The sequence below is a fragment of the Cololabis saira genome, chromosome 1 (assembly GCF_033807715.1).
Source record: "Cololabis saira isolate AMF1-May2022 chromosome 1, fColSai1.1, whole genome shotgun sequence".
Lineage (NCBI taxonomy): Eukaryota > Metazoa > Chordata > Actinopteri > Beloniformes > Belonidae > Cololabis > Cololabis saira.
This window is the reverse complement of record NC_084587.1, coordinates 9,734,987-9,752,380: the sequence shown is the minus strand read 5'-3', so window position 1 is coordinate 9,752,380 and position 17,394 is coordinate 9,734,987. Positions and strand designations below refer to the sequence as shown.

At 39.5% G+C, this 17,394-nt stretch overlaps 1 protein-coding gene across 1 annotated transcript in view; it reads right to left on the bottom strand.

Moving 5' to 3' along the window:
• Positions 1–354: 354 nt before the first annotated feature.
• The window catches only part of ecpas (Ecm29 proteasome adaptor and scaffold), a 38,198-nt gene continuing 21,158 nt past the window's right edge, over positions 355–17,394 (bottom strand). The window contains exons 32-49 of the mRNA XM_061735441.1: positions 15,205–15,310; positions 14,966–15,013; positions 14,767–14,885; positions 13,694–13,844; positions 12,775–12,840; positions 12,598–12,687; positions 11,922–11,988; positions 11,747–11,838; positions 11,011–11,077; positions 9,116–9,313; positions 7,831–8,042; positions 7,708–7,751; positions 6,347–6,539; positions 6,100–6,253; positions 4,291–4,396; positions 4,116–4,204; positions 3,167–3,238; positions 355–1,076 (exon numbers count right to left, since the gene is read on the bottom strand). Of these exons, the coding sequence (XP_061591425.1) occupies positions 937–1,076; positions 3,167–3,238; positions 4,116–4,204; positions 4,291–4,396; positions 6,100–6,253; positions 6,347–6,539; positions 7,708–7,751; positions 7,831–8,042; positions 9,116–9,313; positions 11,011–11,077; positions 11,747–11,838; positions 11,922–11,988; positions 12,598–12,687; positions 12,775–12,840; positions 13,694–13,844; positions 14,767–14,885; positions 14,966–15,013; positions 15,205–15,310 (2,014 nt within the window). The 3' untranslated portion in view covers positions 355–936. The remainder of the gene's footprint in view (positions 1,077–3,166; positions 3,239–4,115; positions 4,205–4,290; positions 4,397–6,099; positions 6,254–6,346; positions 6,540–7,707; positions 7,752–7,830; positions 8,043–9,115; positions 9,314–11,010; positions 11,078–11,746; positions 11,839–11,921; positions 11,989–12,597; positions 12,688–12,774; positions 12,841–13,693; positions 13,845–14,766; positions 14,886–14,965; positions 15,014–15,204; positions 15,311–17,394) is intronic.

Sequence of the window (17,394 nt, the reverse complement as noted above, 5' to 3'; positions counted from 1 at the left end):
GCGAAAATATATAATAGTAGTCAGTTAATAAAAATAAACGACCGTCTACAAAGAAATAAAATCGGCAAATGCATTCTAGAAAACTAAAAGAAAATGTCAAACTGCTCTATTTGTGGAATAACAATGGATTTGTAGAAGAAATATATCATAGGATATGCTGCGATTCATGGCAATTATTTATACCTTCCTTTTTAGTAAATTAACATTTCATTTTTTTGCGTTGGAAACTTCTCGCGGGCCGCATGAAAACCTCTCTCGGGCCACATCACAAAACCTCAGTACCATAAACATTTTTGTACAAACCCATGTGGAAAAAAAAAAAATCCTCCTACAAAGACGAAACAAAAGTCACTGTCCAAATTGTAGAGTTTTATTTCATCATGGACAAATTCAAACAACTATATCACTTCAAAGTTAAGAGCATGGTTCCTTTTTTTCCCCCCAAACTTGCATGGTCTGATATGTTTCAGGACACTTTAGTTATGTTTTTTTTTTTAGTTTCCAGCTGTGACTTGAAGTATTTTAATCATCTTCTGCACCAGTTCAGGCGAACAACCCGCTGTTGTGATATTTAACAAGTAGGCAAACCCACGACAGTAGTAAAATCCCCAGCTCGGGACTAGAGGACAACAGCGTCCACAAACCCAACACACTGGTTTATATAGAATTTATCATTAATAAACTGTCCATGTAAATGAACCAAATAAAACTTGACACAGTACTATAATAGCCGTCCTCCGGGACATGTTGAGACTCTTCCATGTCAAGCTTCGTCAGACACAGATATTTATCAGTTGGTGCGGTTGCAGGAATATGGATATTTACTGTAATGATCGACAGAGTTAGGGTTATTGGTTTTGTGCATCAGAGTGTGCTAACACGTGGTTTGTGTCCCTGATAAAAGGTGTGAGAAGGAAATGCGGCCGCGTGCGTCCATCAGGGCTGGCTCTGGATGTGCCGGCGCAGCTCCTGGGCCTTGTCCCTCAGGTCGGGCCTGTTGTCCGACTGCAGCGTGGACAGGGAGCGCTGCAGCTGCTCCCGGCTCTTCACAGACATGCAGTCCCACTGACTGCTCTCTGCTCGCACAAACACATTTATTAATCAGCAGTAGTGGAAAATCTATAAACATTAATGGCACTTTTCCACTAGTACCTACTTGTTTATTTACTGTACACAGAGGTGTCAAGTAACAAAGTACAAATACTTCCTTACCTTACTTAAGTAGAAATTTTGGTTATCTATACTTCACTGGAGTAATTATTTTTCAGACGACTTTTTACTTTTACTCCTTACATTTTCACGCAATTATCTGTACTTTTTACTCCTTATATTTTAAAAACAGCCTCGTTACTCTATTTCATTTCGGCCTTTAAAAAAAACTATCCAGTTAAATTGCTCCATCCGGATAGAGTGAATTTGGTTGTGGTTGTTTCAGATGTTCTTGTCCAGTTTTGTTCTTACATCCGTTCCCTCAGATTCCTGCAACTAAACTTGGATGTACATTCCAATAAAGGTTAGGATAAATGATAACATGCCTCTGAAGTTTGACTTTTTGCACCATTACAATACTTATAGGCAACTAGTCATCATATCTCCTCCTCTCTGAAACACATGTTAATGCTCAATAGTACACATATATGGTTCTTTAATATATTTGCATTATACTAAGATACATTCATTTTCAATGGCTTTTGTCTTTAATGGCTTTTTTTCCCCCTTACATTACTTTTACTTTTAAACTTTAAGTAGTTTTGAAACCAGTACTTTTATACTTCTAGAGGAGTATTTTTAAACTCTAGTATCTATACTTCTACCTGAGTAATGAATGTGAATATTTTTGACACCTCTGACTGTACATTTGTTATTTACTGTTGCTACTTTCAAAATCTGGGTACAGTGAGCGAAATAACCGGAGTCAAATTCCTTGTCGGGCAATGTTCAAACTTGGCCAAATCTGATTCTCAGCTTGGCTCGCCTCCACTCAGTTTGGTTCTTTCTCACCAGGGGTCTAACGTGCCGAGTAAATACTTTTCTGTTTCTATTCTGCCGAGGTTCTAAGTGGCAGAGTCGGCTGTATCTGACATCATCACACTACAGGCCATCGATTGGTCGGGGGGTTGGAGTCAGACTTCTGAGTCAGGATGTGACATCAGCGGAAGAGACTCTGACTGCAGCTTCTTGTTCATTTTATTCAACAGGCAATGGCAGCGCAAAAGTCTGTTTCATGATCCAACTCTGAGGTGCAGATGTTCATAAACCTGGTGCTGAGGAGAGAATTAAAAAGGGATCTAGACGAGAGATAAGAAACGACCAGATCCACCAGGAGCTCTGTCTCTTCATAGCTGCTCACGGCTCCAGCTGACTTTTCAGCAGCGCCGAGATAAACTAAAAAAATTAAATAGCATTGCTGCTTGAAGCTTCTCCCACTCTCATTTTTTAACTTTTTAACAGACCCAGCAGCACATATATCATCTCCTCCAGGTTCTACATCTTTAGTGTTGTTGTCTTCTTAGTTTAGATCACACAATCAAATACGTCACAGCAGCTTCCTCTAACCCTCCTACTTCTGCTCCAGGAGCTGAATTGTAGTGGAAAAGAAACCAGGACGAGTCGAGCCGAGCTGAGATGAGTCGGTACTAGTGGAAAAGTGCCATTAGAGTGCAACAGAGATGAACTGCGCTCGGTCAGAGTTTAGGAAAAGAAAATGTATATTATGAACCACAGATTAAATTAAATCCTATACTGTTGTAGGTGCGTTTCCATTAGCGAGAGGTCCAGGTAGTTTTTCATTCACATGTGTCTCCATTACCAGGAACGCTCCTGTAAAGGTTCCTTCAGGAACCAGAAAACATTCCTGTAGCAGGAGAGCTGCTCAGATTGGTCTACCTGGCAGGGGGGTCTCTACTATTGGGGATTTCTAAATTAGCACTCTCACATGAACATTAATCATGTGACCACAAATCATTTGAATCATTTGAACCATGTGGACCAGAGACATTTTGCTGTGAGTAAATTTGATGAAGTTGGAGGTTAAGAAAAAGGGACAGATGGATCCGTCGGTTCCGGTCCGGCGGGTCTACCTGAATCCCCCGCTAATGGAAAAACACACCTTACGTTTTTTTTTTGTTTATAAACAGCAGCAGCAGCAGCAGCAGCAGGTTCCTACCTCCAATCTTCTTAACGACCAGATCCACCACAGACAAGGCTTCTGTCCTCACAGACGAGTAACTTTTATTCTCTGCAGAGAAAAACAAACGGATGAAATGTTTGATTCGTTCAGTTCTTGATAGGCCTGTGTTGAAAAAAATCGATTTCCCAATTCTAAATCGATTCTCATATCAATTCCTAAAAATCGATTCATAGGCTATGTCTAAAGATCGATTTTTTAAAAAAAATTTTTTTTCATTTTTTTTTTTTTTTCATTTATTTATGTATTTTTTTTTTCATCATTACATTACAACTTTTGGTTATTTTTTTGTTTATCCCCAAAAAAGGAATGTCTTGTTGGACACAAGAATAACTGGTGTCATGTTTTTGCCTTTAAATATGTTTAAAGGTATGAAAACATTAAAGTGTTAGGTTATAATTGCATGAATAGTCTGTATTTCATTACTTTATATACTGTCTTGGGGTTACATTTGCAAAAAATGCTAAAAACCAAATACTCAAAAATTAAAAACCAAAATAGACCGAAAATGGAACAAATAAAAATGGAATGTGGGAAAAATTAAACCGATTTCATCCGTCTCTGTTTCCTCCCTGGATCTGTTTGATAATTCTGACCAACATGATGTTTCTGAAAGCAGTTCTATCAGCATACTGGGAGCTGATTGGTCCTTACAGCATCATTAGCTGCAATACTTGCTGTTGAATCTCAATATAATACTAGTAGTAATATTTTGCATAACTACAGTCATATGATTCATGCAACAGCTCAAAAAACAGTTTTAATAACACTAACCCAAATCAATATCGGAATTGAATCAAATCTTGATAATCGATTCTGAATCTTAAGAATTGGAATCAAATCGATTCTTGACATTTGAATCGATCCCCAGCCCTAGTTCTTGAAGGTGTTCCCCTGAAACACAGAGGAGCTGAAACACTGTCCTCACCTAGAGGGTGCGTGAGAGCGGCACACGTCTCTGTGAGGATCTGAGACAGAGCATCAAAGTCTTCACTGCCCTTCTCCAGCAGCAACAACCTGCAAAGAAAAAGGCATCAGAGTTCAAGTTCAGTTACAAGAATGAGTTAGTAAAAGTGTATTTTGTGTCTGTGTGTGGCTCCTACTTCTGAAAATACGCCTTCATGGCTTGTAGAACGGCCAGCTGGACCTTCCAGGTGCTCAGTTTGACCTTCACCGACATCAGGCTGCAAACCTCCCCCCGGAAACGAGCTGCAGAGACGAGCATGTTAGTGACGACGAGGGAACATCCCAGCAGATGAAATAATCTCATCTGAAGCGGTAGGACAGTAAATAACCCGGGTACATGACGGAAAGGGCTCAGCGTGGGTCTAACGACTAAACCGTGGTTGTTTCGGTTGTTTGGACTAGGCCTGTGTTAAAAAAAAAAAAACGATTCTAAAATCGATTCGTATGTCTAAAAATCAAATTTTTTTTTCATCATTCAATTTTCACCCGGTGAACTTTAATCCCAGTAGTCACGTCATTTAATGCACACATGTGCGTGGTGTGGAACTATCAAACAATGAACATGGAGTTGAAGCGTTAACAACACTGGTTTTGAAAACTCCTAAACTAAATTAACTTTTCTTTCGATAAAATGCTGCTTAAACTTCAAAATGTTATATGAGTTCAATGAAGTTCATAGTATCTATATTTACTATAGCTTGTTTGGTTTCTCTGTTATCAGACACAGTTTGTCATGACACTCCTGAAAAATACCAGATGCTTCATGGCAATATGTGTGTGTGGTGATAGAATAAATCAGACAAGCTAAAATGATTTGTTTACTGCATGAGCTGTTTTAAATGTATCTTTTTTTGCACTTTAAATGGTTAGTGAAAGGCCTATTTGAGTTATTTATTTCTTAGTTCTTAATAATTATTGTGAAATGATTATTTCACTAGTTATTTTACAGTCATATAATTCAGGCAACAGCTCAAAAAACATTTTTAATAACGCTAACCCACATCAATATCGGATCAAATCAAATCCTGATAATTGATTCTGAATCTTAAGAATTTGAATTAAATCGATTCTTAACATTCGAATCGATCTCCAGCCGTAGTTTTTTTTTTTAAGACTATATTATATAATCCAGTAGCTTCATGGCTGTGCATTTAAAAACCCTGAACTTACACCAGTTGACCAAATTCACTGCCTTCACTCAAAAAACTAAGGATCTTACCAAGAAGTTTTCTTATTTCTAATCTAAAAATGCCATTACACCTGATAACACACATCACTTAAAAGGTTAGGTGTTTTTCCCACGTGTTTCAATTGAACTTTCATTTGTGCCAAGCACATTTTAAGTTCTAGTTAAGTTTTAAGTTAAAGTATAAGATTTTGAGTTTTGGCAGTGTTCAAAATAAACTTCTGAGACTTGCTGTATTGGAGCACATTAAGATCCAGTGCTGCTTGTTTTATCCATCAATTACTACAGAGCTAAAGTTGAAAACTACCCAGTTAGCTTTATTACGTTTTTTATTTTTCTGACATTTTCTGCCTTTTCTTTTAGTTAAAACTGTAGCGGGAACAGATGTTTAGAGGAACCTATGTATGTACCGGGTTAGAGGGGGAACATATAGGAGAACGGACCACAAGAATATAGAGTGGATTAAAAATAAAAGTTAAGCACTGAACTACATGTGTCTCCGTCTGGGCTGTTGCAGACTGCCTGAGCACTTTATATATCTCATTGTCTGAGCATGGCATGTTACTAAAACCAAACAAATCCACCGCACCAAACGTAGTCCGGGCGAAATACCTGCTTTGAGCTGCAAAATTAAACGATTCCTCGAGGCAGAGAAAATTCCTCGATCATTTTTTGTAATCGAATTACTTGAATTATTCAAGGAATCGTTTCAGCCCTAAAAAACCTCCAGCGCTAGTCTGGGCGGCGGGAGGAAACGTACCCTGAGTCTGGGGGTTTCGGGGCCAGGCCTTTCCCAGAGTCTCAAAAGCACAGAGCACGGCTTCCGTCTGCAGCTCTCTCTCCTTCACGTCCCCGTCATCGTCGTCCTCGTCGTCCAACGACCGAGGAGACTTGGAGCCGCTCTCTGGACAGCTCTGGTGGGAAATGTTCAGGACAGACTTTATGATGACCTTTTTAACACACTTTAATGTCCGTTTTGTAATGAAATAGCTGCTTTGGGCCTGAACCTTCTTGATGATGGGGAACAGGATCTCGGCCACGTCGCTGAAGCGATCCTCCCCGGTGCTGCTCAGCACGTCTCCGGCGCAGCGCAGCGCCGCCGTTTTGTACACCAGGTTCTCCTTGCGGCATTCCTTCAGCACGACCTCCAGCACCTCCGGCACGGTGGGCTGGCCGCTGCACGGCTTCTGCAGCTCCGCGCTGCAATCCAGGGAATAAAGGGGGGACAAATGAAGGGTTGCCTCACAATATAAATAATATTGGGAGGCAAGGCAAGTTTATGTGTATAGCACAATTCAACACAAGGTAATTCAAAGTGCTTTACATCAACATTAAAAGCGGCAAGACACAATTAAACAGTAAATAACAAGTAAAATGATAAGAAAAGAGGTAAAATAATAAAAAGCACAAGTTGTTAAAAAGTAAGGGCAGTAGTACGGTGGCCGAGACCCACCATTGCTGAAAATTAAGGAAACGCTGCAAATAAAATAAACACTTTGCAAATAAAACAAACGCTGCAAATAAAAACAAACGCCGCTGCAAATAAAAGAAACGCAGCTGCAAATAAAAAAAAGACGACAACGGAAGTGAATTACCGGGGACTATTTTTGCTGATGCACCAGTGTTTTTTACGTGAGAAGAGAAGAAGATGAAGAGGACGTAAGTGAAAAGGAATAAATAAGAAGAGCGAGGAATAAGAAGAACAACGAACGAGAAAATAAGTGAAACGGTTAGTGTTCACCGTCGCTACGTGTAATTTTTAATGTGCAACATCGGCAAAAATAGTCCCCGGTAATACACTTCCGTTGTGGCTTTTTTATTTGCGTCGTTTTTTTAAATTTTATTTGGAGCAGGGTTTCTTTATATTTGCAGCGTTTCTTTTATTTGCAGCGGCGTTTCTTTTGGTTTGCAGCGTTTATTTTATTTGCAGCAATGGCTGGTCTCGGCCACTGTACAGTAGAGTACAGCAGGTACATTGCATTCTTAAAATGGCAAGAATTACGTTTCTATATTGTCAAAACATACAAAGACCGGGTCAAATACAGTATTACAAAAGTAATCTGTGCCGATTCGTGCGGTGAATTAAACCAATTTGACAATTCTACGTCACAATGTGTGCATTCAGGGCTTATCCATCACTAGTGTAATTTTGCACGGTTTTCAAAAATCATAAGTATTTAATTTAAGAATACGCTTCAGTAAACAGTACACAATTAAACAGTAAATAACAAATAAAATGATAAGAAAAGAGGTAAAATAATAAAAATTACAAGTTGTTAAAAAGTAAGGATAGTAGAGTACAGCAGGTAAGTATTTAACTTAAGAGAACGCTTCAGTAAAGGAGGAACGGTTTAAGAGAGGAGCCCACCTGCATTTGGACACCACTGATCCGATAGCTTTCAGCAGCTCCTCCTGGGGATAAAACAAACATGTGAAACTAAGATTCTACTTCTAACAACCCCGTGTTGTTTCTCCAGTGGTTCCTCAGTACCTTGCCGGCCCACGTGCGTCCAGACAGGCCCTGCATCAGCGCCGTCAGCACCAAACCCAGGTGAGGAGCCACCAGGGAGCCCGTCTGCTCCTTGGCAACGGTCGCCATGGCAGCGGCGCCCTGAGCCTTCATCTTCCAGGACTGGGACTGCAGAGCCTTCTGGGTGATGCTGATCAGCTCCGTCATGTAGAGCCGGATCCCTCCGAAGCTTCCTGGTGTTCACATCCCAAACGTAACATCAGCACCGGCGTACGGAGATGTTGGTGTTTGTTAGGGGTGTAACGATACACTAATCTCACGATACACGATACTGAGGTCACGATAACGATACGATATTATAGCAGTATTTTTTTAACAACCTTGAATGAAGAACATATGACTGGAAAAAATTGCCTTTTATTTGAAAGACACAAAATACAAAACAATGCTGTGCGTTTGCCCTATTGTTACAGTTTGTAATGCTTTATAACTGTTTAAGTTTTAAACAAACTGAACTAAAAGTAAATGTCAGGTTTGCATTATGCATCTTCAGTTTCATACAATAAAAATATTTAGCCACAAACTGAATAGTTTCTCTCATGTATGATTTGACTTTTTTCTTTTCCAGAAATTTAACAACTAAAATTAAATAAATAAATAAAAGTAAATAAATACATACAATTTTACATCATAAAAAAGATTGATTCATGCTCACCTTATAAGTGTAAGAGGAGATTTATTTTTGTTAAGAAGGTTATTTAGCTAATTCAGTGTTCATTATTTTATAAATATATTCTTTATATTCTGATGTAAATTAGGGACTATAATGACACTAGTCAGTTTATCTGTAGTGATTAGTCTGTTTTAGATTGGGCGGAGTGATACAGCACTAGGTGCTGTGTTGATGTTCTAAAATCCTACACTGTTGAGGGACATTAAAGTACACTGGAACTCAGCAGAAGTTGTCCCCGTGTTTATCCTACTCACAACCCGAAAAAGGTTTAATTTAATAACGTAAGGCTTAACTCTACACCAGCCTTACATAAGTAAAGGTTCAGAGCTCAAAACAGGACCGCAAAATGGTACTAGTTTCTTCTGAGCGGAGGAAGATTTTGGTCCGCGGGTCGAGTCGTGGTCGGATGCGCGTTACTAGTCAACACAATAGATTAATATTAATAACCCAATATCGCGATACAGTTTGTCTCCTCCACGACACGTATCGTGACGTTTTTGTATCGCGAAATTTCGTGGCACGATATATTGTTACACCCCTAGTGTTTGTCTGGTTCGGTTGGGCGTTCCTCACCTGGAACGTTCTCCTGCCACACCTCGGCCCACAGCGTGGCGTCGTGGCTCTCGCCCTTCTCCTCGTCCGGCCCCGGCGCCTGGTGCATGCCCAGGAAGGCCAGCGGCAGCGCCACCCCGGCGTGGCCCTTCAGCACGTCGGGGCTGTAGTGGCTGATGGCGTGAACCGTCAGCGCGCACGACGACTTGTAAACGGGTTCTGGGAGAGGAAGAAGAGGAGAGGTAAGTTTATTTGTAGAGCACAATTCAACACAAGGTAATTCAAAGTGCTTTACATCAACATCAAGGGCCAATCCCAATACACCCCCTTTCTACCACTAGCCCTCACTCACTACTACTAGCCCTAAAAATGAAGCCACAAGGCGTAGGGCCCTTGTAATCTTCCCTAGGGATTGGGACACCACTTGCTACGTCACTGCGTGGTTTACGTTCGGGTACGTAAGCGACTGCGTAGTTACGTTTGCACATACGTCACACCATATCAGGAAGCCCAGAGCTAAAAGCTGTTTTAATTTCAGCTGTAGTGCTGTTAATATGCCACTTTATTAAGTTTTAATATTTTCGCCTACGGCGTAGGCTCTGCGTTGATTTAACGCGGAACCATAAATCAGCCTTTATTCTGACGAGATCTTCGCAACAACGAGCAAGCGAGTGATTATGTACATTCACTGAGTGAATATTATGAAAATATATATTTCTCGCTAGAAATGTAATCAAAAACGCATTTTTATGCAGAAACTAACTCAAAATATTGATTTTATTCACTAAAAATGAAAAATGTCTGCCATGTTTTTTTGTTTGATTCAGTCTGCAAATGATGACGTAAAGCATTCTGGGAAATTTTCTCTAGCCCTCCGTCGCGAAGTCAGCATCTGAAATCCCTCGCTGTGTAGGGCTAGATTCATACACACTCCCCCTAGATGCAAAGAGGAATTGGGACACCAATACCCTCACGGGAACACGCAAAATTTAGGGGTAGGGCTGAAAAGTAAGTCTAGGGGGGGGATTGGGACTGGCCCTAAAAGCAGCAAGACACAATTAAACAGTAAATAACAAATACAATGAAATAAAATTATAAGAAAAGAGGTAAAATAATAAAAAGCACAAGTTGTTAAAAAGTAAGGGCAGTAGAGTACAGCAGGTAAATATTTAATTTGAGAGTAGCTTCAGTAAACAGTAATGTTTTTATCCTGATTTAAAGGATCTACAGTTGGAGCAGACCTCAGGTCTACAGGGAGTTTGTTCCACCGGTGAGGAGCAGAATAACTGAACGCTGCCTCACCTTGCTTGGTTCTGGTTCTGGAACCACAACAAACCAGATCCAGATGAACGTCAGGGGTCTGGGAGCTTCATAGGAACTAACAGATCCAGATGAACCTCAGGGGTCTGGGAGCTTCATAGGAACTAACAGATCCAGCATGTATTTTGGTCCAAGACCATTCAGGTCTTTGTAGACCAGCAGTAAGATTTTAAACTCTATCCTTTGACTCACTGGAAGCCAGTGTAGTGATTTCATGACCGGTGTAATCTGGTCCAGTCTCCTGGTGTTTGTAAAGACTCTGCGTTCTGGATCAGCTGCAGCTGCCTGATAGATTTCTTGTTAAGGCCTGTAAAGATGCCATTGCAATAATCCAACCTACTGAAAATGAATGCATGAATAAGTTTTTCCATGTCTTGTTTAGACAGAAACCCCTTAATTCTAGCAATGTTTTTTAGGTGGTAATAGGCAGATTTAGTGATCAACTTTAGATGGCTGTTGAAGTTCAGGTCTGAGTCAATAATTACACCAAGATTTCTGGCTGATTTGTAGCTGTCAATGACATGGAGCCAAGGTGAGCGCTGATCTTTTCCCGGGTAGAGAACAGGGTTTGACCGGAGGAGAGTGAATCGTCTCACCTTCCTTCTCCAGGTACCAGCCGCTGAGCTTCAGCAGGAGCTTTTCTGTGCTGCTGTCTTTCGCCGTCTGATACGGGAAGAAAACAGTTGTGAAACAGAGTTTGAATAGTTTTTTTCCCAAAACGTTTTTTTTGGGTTGTTGTTTAAGAAAATCATTTACTGAAAAAGTTTAGAAGAAATCTGTTGTTGGCCCCAGGCTGCTCATATTCACACTCATGTCTTCACGTAATTTACATGAATCACAGAATGAAATAGATTTAAATAATTTGATAAAATTAAGAGACAGAATTTAACGTTGTTTTTTTTTTTTTTTTTTTTCATTAAAGCAGATGATGAAGGAAACATTAAAGCTTCTCACTGCAGGTTTCGGGTAACTTTATTTCCAGCCACACAGCTAAAACAAACACAAAGACTAGATGCGATACGACTTTAAAACTGACTGGATCAGTTCACCAATAAAACAATAAAAAATAAATTTAAAAAAATCAATAAGGTGCCCCAGTGCTAAACAGGATACTCCTACAGAAGTTAAAGGAAAACCGTAGAATAAAGCCAATAGAACCAAATAAAAGCATTTTCAAAGATTTTGGGGCACAGACTTTTATTATCACTGACACTTTTACACAATTATTTCAAGATCTTTTCACTCATTTAAGAATCTTCACGAGCAAAAATCGGACCTTTGAATCACAGATAATTTAATTATTATTTTTAATGTTTTGAAACCGGAGCTTACCCTGACTAAGTGTCCCAGAGCGAAGGCAAAAGCTTTCTGTACGACGGTGCTTCTGTCGTGGATACCGCTCAGCAGGGCGCTCATCAGTTTACCTGCAATCACCCCACCCCAAGAAGATAGTTAAGTTTGATTTCTCTAAACACTTAACGTGATTAGATGAGGACTGGTGCACAACCTGAGTAGGGGCTGAGGTCCTGGGGACACTGCACCGTCAGGGAAACTATCACGCTGGCACAGCCGCCCTGCAGAGAAGTCAGACGTCAGACTCAAGTACAGCAGCAAACAAATAAAAGCATCAATGAATAACAGTTTAGTTTATTATTATTTAGCAATATAAGACAAATGAACAAAAAATGAAAAAACAATGAAATAATATGCAAGGAAAGGAAGAAGCCTGGTGGCTTATATAGAATCCTTTCCATATATGAATAAAAAACAAAAGCTACACAAGGGAGAGTTATAAAAAAAAAAAAAAAAAACACAAAAGAAAATGTAACTCAGATCAAATAATGAACACTACAAAGATAGTCATTTAAATGTTTTTTGAATATTGGCAAGGATGGTGATGATTTCAGAGATTTATTGAGTGAATTCCACAAGTGGGGGAAAGATTGATGTTTACATGTTCTACAAAACGGTAAATTAAAATCATCTTTGTGCCTTGTGGCATAAGAATGAATATCGGAATCAACACAAAAGAAATTATGAAAAGAAGAAGGAAGATCTTGTATATAATTTTTAAATTTGAACATAAACAAACATGTTTGAAAAATTTTTATTTTATTGACGGATAATAATGAATATTTAATGAAAAGGGGAGCAGATGGCTCACAGCGAGACGTGATTCTCACCTTGGTGCCCAGGCCGACTCCGCTCTTCAGCAGCTCACAGAGTCGGGGAACCAGCTCCCCCAGGACGGAGACGTCCAGGTGCTGCAGACACTGAAGGCAGAGACCAGCATTTGTTACGAGATCTTACATTTTCCCTGCGATGTCTCCAAAAACACTGAGTTTTCCTTTCTGTTTTACCATGTTGACGGTTTCCATCATGGGGGAGGACTTGGCGGCGCTCAGCCTGGCAGCGTCCATGGCGTTCTGCGGACGAAGAACATGGCAGCTTATGACTAGGCCTTTGTTGAAAAAAAATCAATTTCCCGATTCTAAATTGATTCTCATATTAATTACTAAAAATCGATTCATATGTCTAAAGATCGATTTTTTCTTTTTTTTTTCTTTTATTTATTTATGTATTATTTTTTTTCATCATTACATTACAACTTTTGGTTATTTTTTTGTTTATCGCCAAAAAAGTAATGTTTTGTTGGACACGAGAATAACTGGTGCCATGTTTTTGCCTTTAAATATGTTTAAAGGTATGAAAACATTAAAGTGTTCAGTTATAATTGCATAAATTGTATTTCATTACTTTATATACTGTCTTGGGGTTACATTTGCAAAAAATGCTAAAAACCAAATTCTCAAAAATTAAAAACCAAAATAGACCGAAAATGGAACAAATAAAAACGCAATGTGGGAAAAATTAAAACCGAATTTCAACGATTTCATCCGTCTCTGTTTCCTCCCTGGATCTGTTTGGTAATTCTGCCCCACAATGTTTCTGAAAGCAGTTCTATCAGCATTCTGGGAGCTGATTGGTCCTTACAGCATCATTAGCTGCCAATACTTGCTGTTTAATCTCAATATAATACTAGTAGTAATATTTTGCATAACTACAGTCATATAATTCATGCAACAGCTCAAAAAACAGTTTTAATAACACTAACCCAAATCAATATCGGAATCGAATCGAATCAAATCTTGATAATCGATTCTGAATCTTAAGAATCGGAATCGAATCGATTCTTGACATTTGAATGGATCCCCAGCCTTACTTATGACGACATCGGCTCTGATGTGTGATGTACATGTACATGTATGTATGTGTTACCTTTTCCTGCTCTGTGGCTCGGAGACTGAGGTAGTTGAGGACCTGAGGCTCCAGCGTGCTCAGGGCTTCCAGCAGCGCCGGGATCAACCGGGACGCGTGAGGCTTTAGCCGCGCTCCAGCCGTCTTGCTGATCTTGACCAGCGTCTGGATGCTGGGAAGGTTTGAGAAACGGTCACAAAGTGCAACGTAACAACCTGCACAGAGCTGCCGCAGCAAAGACGCTCTGTTGTCATGTTCAAAGCTAACATGTAGTTGAATATCACTGTAATACTGTAAAAACCTATGCAGATAACACAAGTCCGAGTTTTTATATCCTCTCATATGAGCCAAACTAAAGCTCGTCAGCTCAGTGAACTGAGACTCGTCCTCCAGTTATCTGACAGTAATATTTCCACCTGGACTAGTTTGCATCGTCACTGAAGCCCGACATGTAAAACCAGCTGGTGACTACTGGTCACCTGCAGACTTTGCATCAACCTGATATTTATTTCCACTCCTGAGAACATGGACTGTAGTTAAAAACATTTATGCAACTCTCAGAAAGTCAAATTGTTTCCTTAATCCGATCGATATCTAAGTTTTACAAGTCATGTATACACCTTAGTCGGGCTGTAGTCGAACCAAACTGAAGCTCTTGAAATCGAGCTTTTAGTGCCAGATAAGACGTTGTAATCAGAGTTATTCCTGCATGTAAAGGACTGTCTCAGAAAATTAAAATATTGTGATAAAGTTCTTTATTTTCTGTAATGCAATTAAACAAACAAAAATGTCATACATTCTGGATTCAATACAAATCAACTGAAATATTGCAAGCCTTTTATTATTTTAATATTGCTGATGATGGTTACAGTTACCTTCCTACACTTTCCTAAGGTGGTTTTTCAGACGCGTCAACGGTCCAGTTTAGCGCCACAGTGCAACACAAACACCTTTGTTCACATGTGAACGTCTCTGGCATCACTGGACGTGACAGTCGAGCAGAAACAAAGCCGGGGCAGAGCTCCACAAACAAAAGCTTCCTTCATGGAGCCCAGTTCAGTTCAGAGGTCGGACCACGGCCTGGGAGACGTTACCTGAGCGAGCGAACCTCGGAGACGTTACTGACGATGCCCTTCTCCAGAAGGGTGGGCAGCATCACGGCCACGGTTCTCTGGGCAGCAGAGCCCGAAGACTCGCACATGCGGATGCAAACCTGCAGAGAACCGGACAGGAGCTTGAACGTGCACGTGGACGCAGATGGATAGAAACCAGTGACCGGACGAGCAGCCTCACCTTACTGAGCGTCTTCAGCGTCAAGTCTGCAGCTTTTCTCACAGATTCCTGAAAGGAAAAGCATAAACAGAAGAAACATTAAATCAATTTATAACCTGCATTCAAGCCGAGATGAAGCACCGATTTCCTGCTCGATGTGTACAAGAATCAATAAAGTTGATAAGTTCTACTGAATCATTTAAATTCCCGCTCCATGTCCCAAGAAAACGAAAGAAAGACTGATTTTCTGAATCTCTCACCTTGATATCATCAAGGACTCTGAACAGCGTCTCCCAGATTTCTGCCATGTGATCAATGAGGTCATCGGCTTGACGACCACGAATCAGATCATTCAGGGCCAGGCAGCTGCAAGAGAAGTTCATCCATCAATTCACAGACCTCCAACTTCTATCTGAACAAGTTTTAATGAATCAAACTGAATTTAAAATGGTTTTCAGTCCAAAACTATGTCAATTGCTGCTATGCAACACTAAAAAGGTCTGAAATAAACACTGGTTTAGCAGGAAAATCCGTCTTCAGGAAGCAGTAACAGATTAGCTGATGTTGGGGGGAGTCGGGCTACGAATGTCAACATTTACGACCGTACGCTTGTGTTGACGACTGCCGGTAAAAAAAGCCTTAGAAGTAAAAAATAAAAAGATCAAGAAAGCTGCTGCTGTGTGGAGGTAACTTCATTAAGTTTGCTCTCGTTTTTTATAATTTTGAGAAACTCTGATTCAAATTAATAACGGTGTGAATCTGTTTCCAATCCCCCGTCCAAACAGGTGAAAAAACGAGCTGAATATTCGATCCAAGTAAGTTATTAACAACCGTTGTTGGGCCTTAGTTAACACCTCCATGTAAGTGCTAGAGAAATACCACATGGTTGGAGTGTCTTTGAACGCTCCATCAACAAGTCCTTTTACATCCTCTGCTCGGGTCCGATCAGCTTTCATTTTCAAGAGTAAGAACTGTGGACAGTTGGGCTATGAAGGAAAGTAAACATAAGCACTGCAGGGGGAGGGACTAAACGAGACCGGCTGAGGACGGAAATCTGCATCTGTAGAGGTGTTCGTTCGCCAGACACTTTACCAAAAACGTGAACCTTGATTTAGCCCCGGGGTCGGCAACCCAAAATGTTGAAAGAGCCGTATTGGACCAAAAACACAAAAACCAAATATGTCTGGAGCCGCAAAAAATGTCTTGTATGTATAAGCCTTAGAATGAAGGCAAATGGCGAAAGCCGAAATGTCGAGAAAAAAGTCGAAATGTCAAGAAAAAAGTCGAAATGTTGAGAAAAAAAGTAGAAATGTTGAGAAAAAAAGTCAAAATTTCGAGGAAAAACATTTGAAATGTCGAGATTAATGTTGAAGTACAAATCTCGAGAAAAAAGCAGAAATCTCGAGAAAAAAGTCGAAATGTCGAGAAAAGTCGAAATGTTGAGAACAAAGTCGAAATGTCAAGGAAATAGTCAGAATTTTGTGAAAAAAGTCGAAATGTTTTATACTTAACTAAATTAGAAAGAACTCTTCCGGCTCTAATGACTAATATTAAGGATTATAGTACAGTATCTGGGTATAAAAAATGTGAATCGATTAGCTTAGGAGAACCCATTCCTATAGAGTTAAAAAATGGATTCCCATGGAAATGGGATAGAGAGAAAATTAAATATTTAGGAATAGAAATACCTAAGAATATAGAACAATTATATAAGTGTAACTATGATAAACTTGAAATAAGAATCAAACAGGATCTAAATAGATGGAGTTTAGTCCCTTTGTCGTTATTTGGAAAGATTGATACTATCAGGATGAATATACTCCCTAGATTTTTATTCCTATTTAAGTCATTACCCTTATATGTTAGTCCAGTTACGTTTAGATGTTGGGATCGAATGTTAATTAAATTTATATGGAACAGTAAAAAGCCGAGGGTTAAAATGAAAACACTTAAATTGGCCAAAAGATTTGGGGGGCTGGCTCTCCCAAATTTGCAGAAATATTTTTATGCAGCCCAAATACAGTCATTACAAACAATACTAAATGATGATATAAAAGCAAAATGGAGGTCTATAGAACTGTTTCAATGTAGAGAGATGGGGAAACTTCTTCCATTCTTAGCAAAAACAAACAAACAAAAAATAGATAATAAAGGGTTTCAAAATACACTTACTGCTTGGAATAAAGTAAGAAGAGATCTAAAGATTCAAAATGAACTGTTACTATTGAGAGAAATAAGTAAAGATCCGGACTTTACACCGAACAAGGAAGTGGGTATATTTAAAATTTGGAGCAAAAAAGGATTGAGTATATTCGGACAGTTAATAGATAAAAAGGCTATTGTGGAATTTACATTATTACAACAAGAACATGGTCTGCCATCCTCCCATTTCTTTGGTTATTTACAAGTTAGAAGTTATCTGGAAAACAATGATACACAGAAGAAAACAA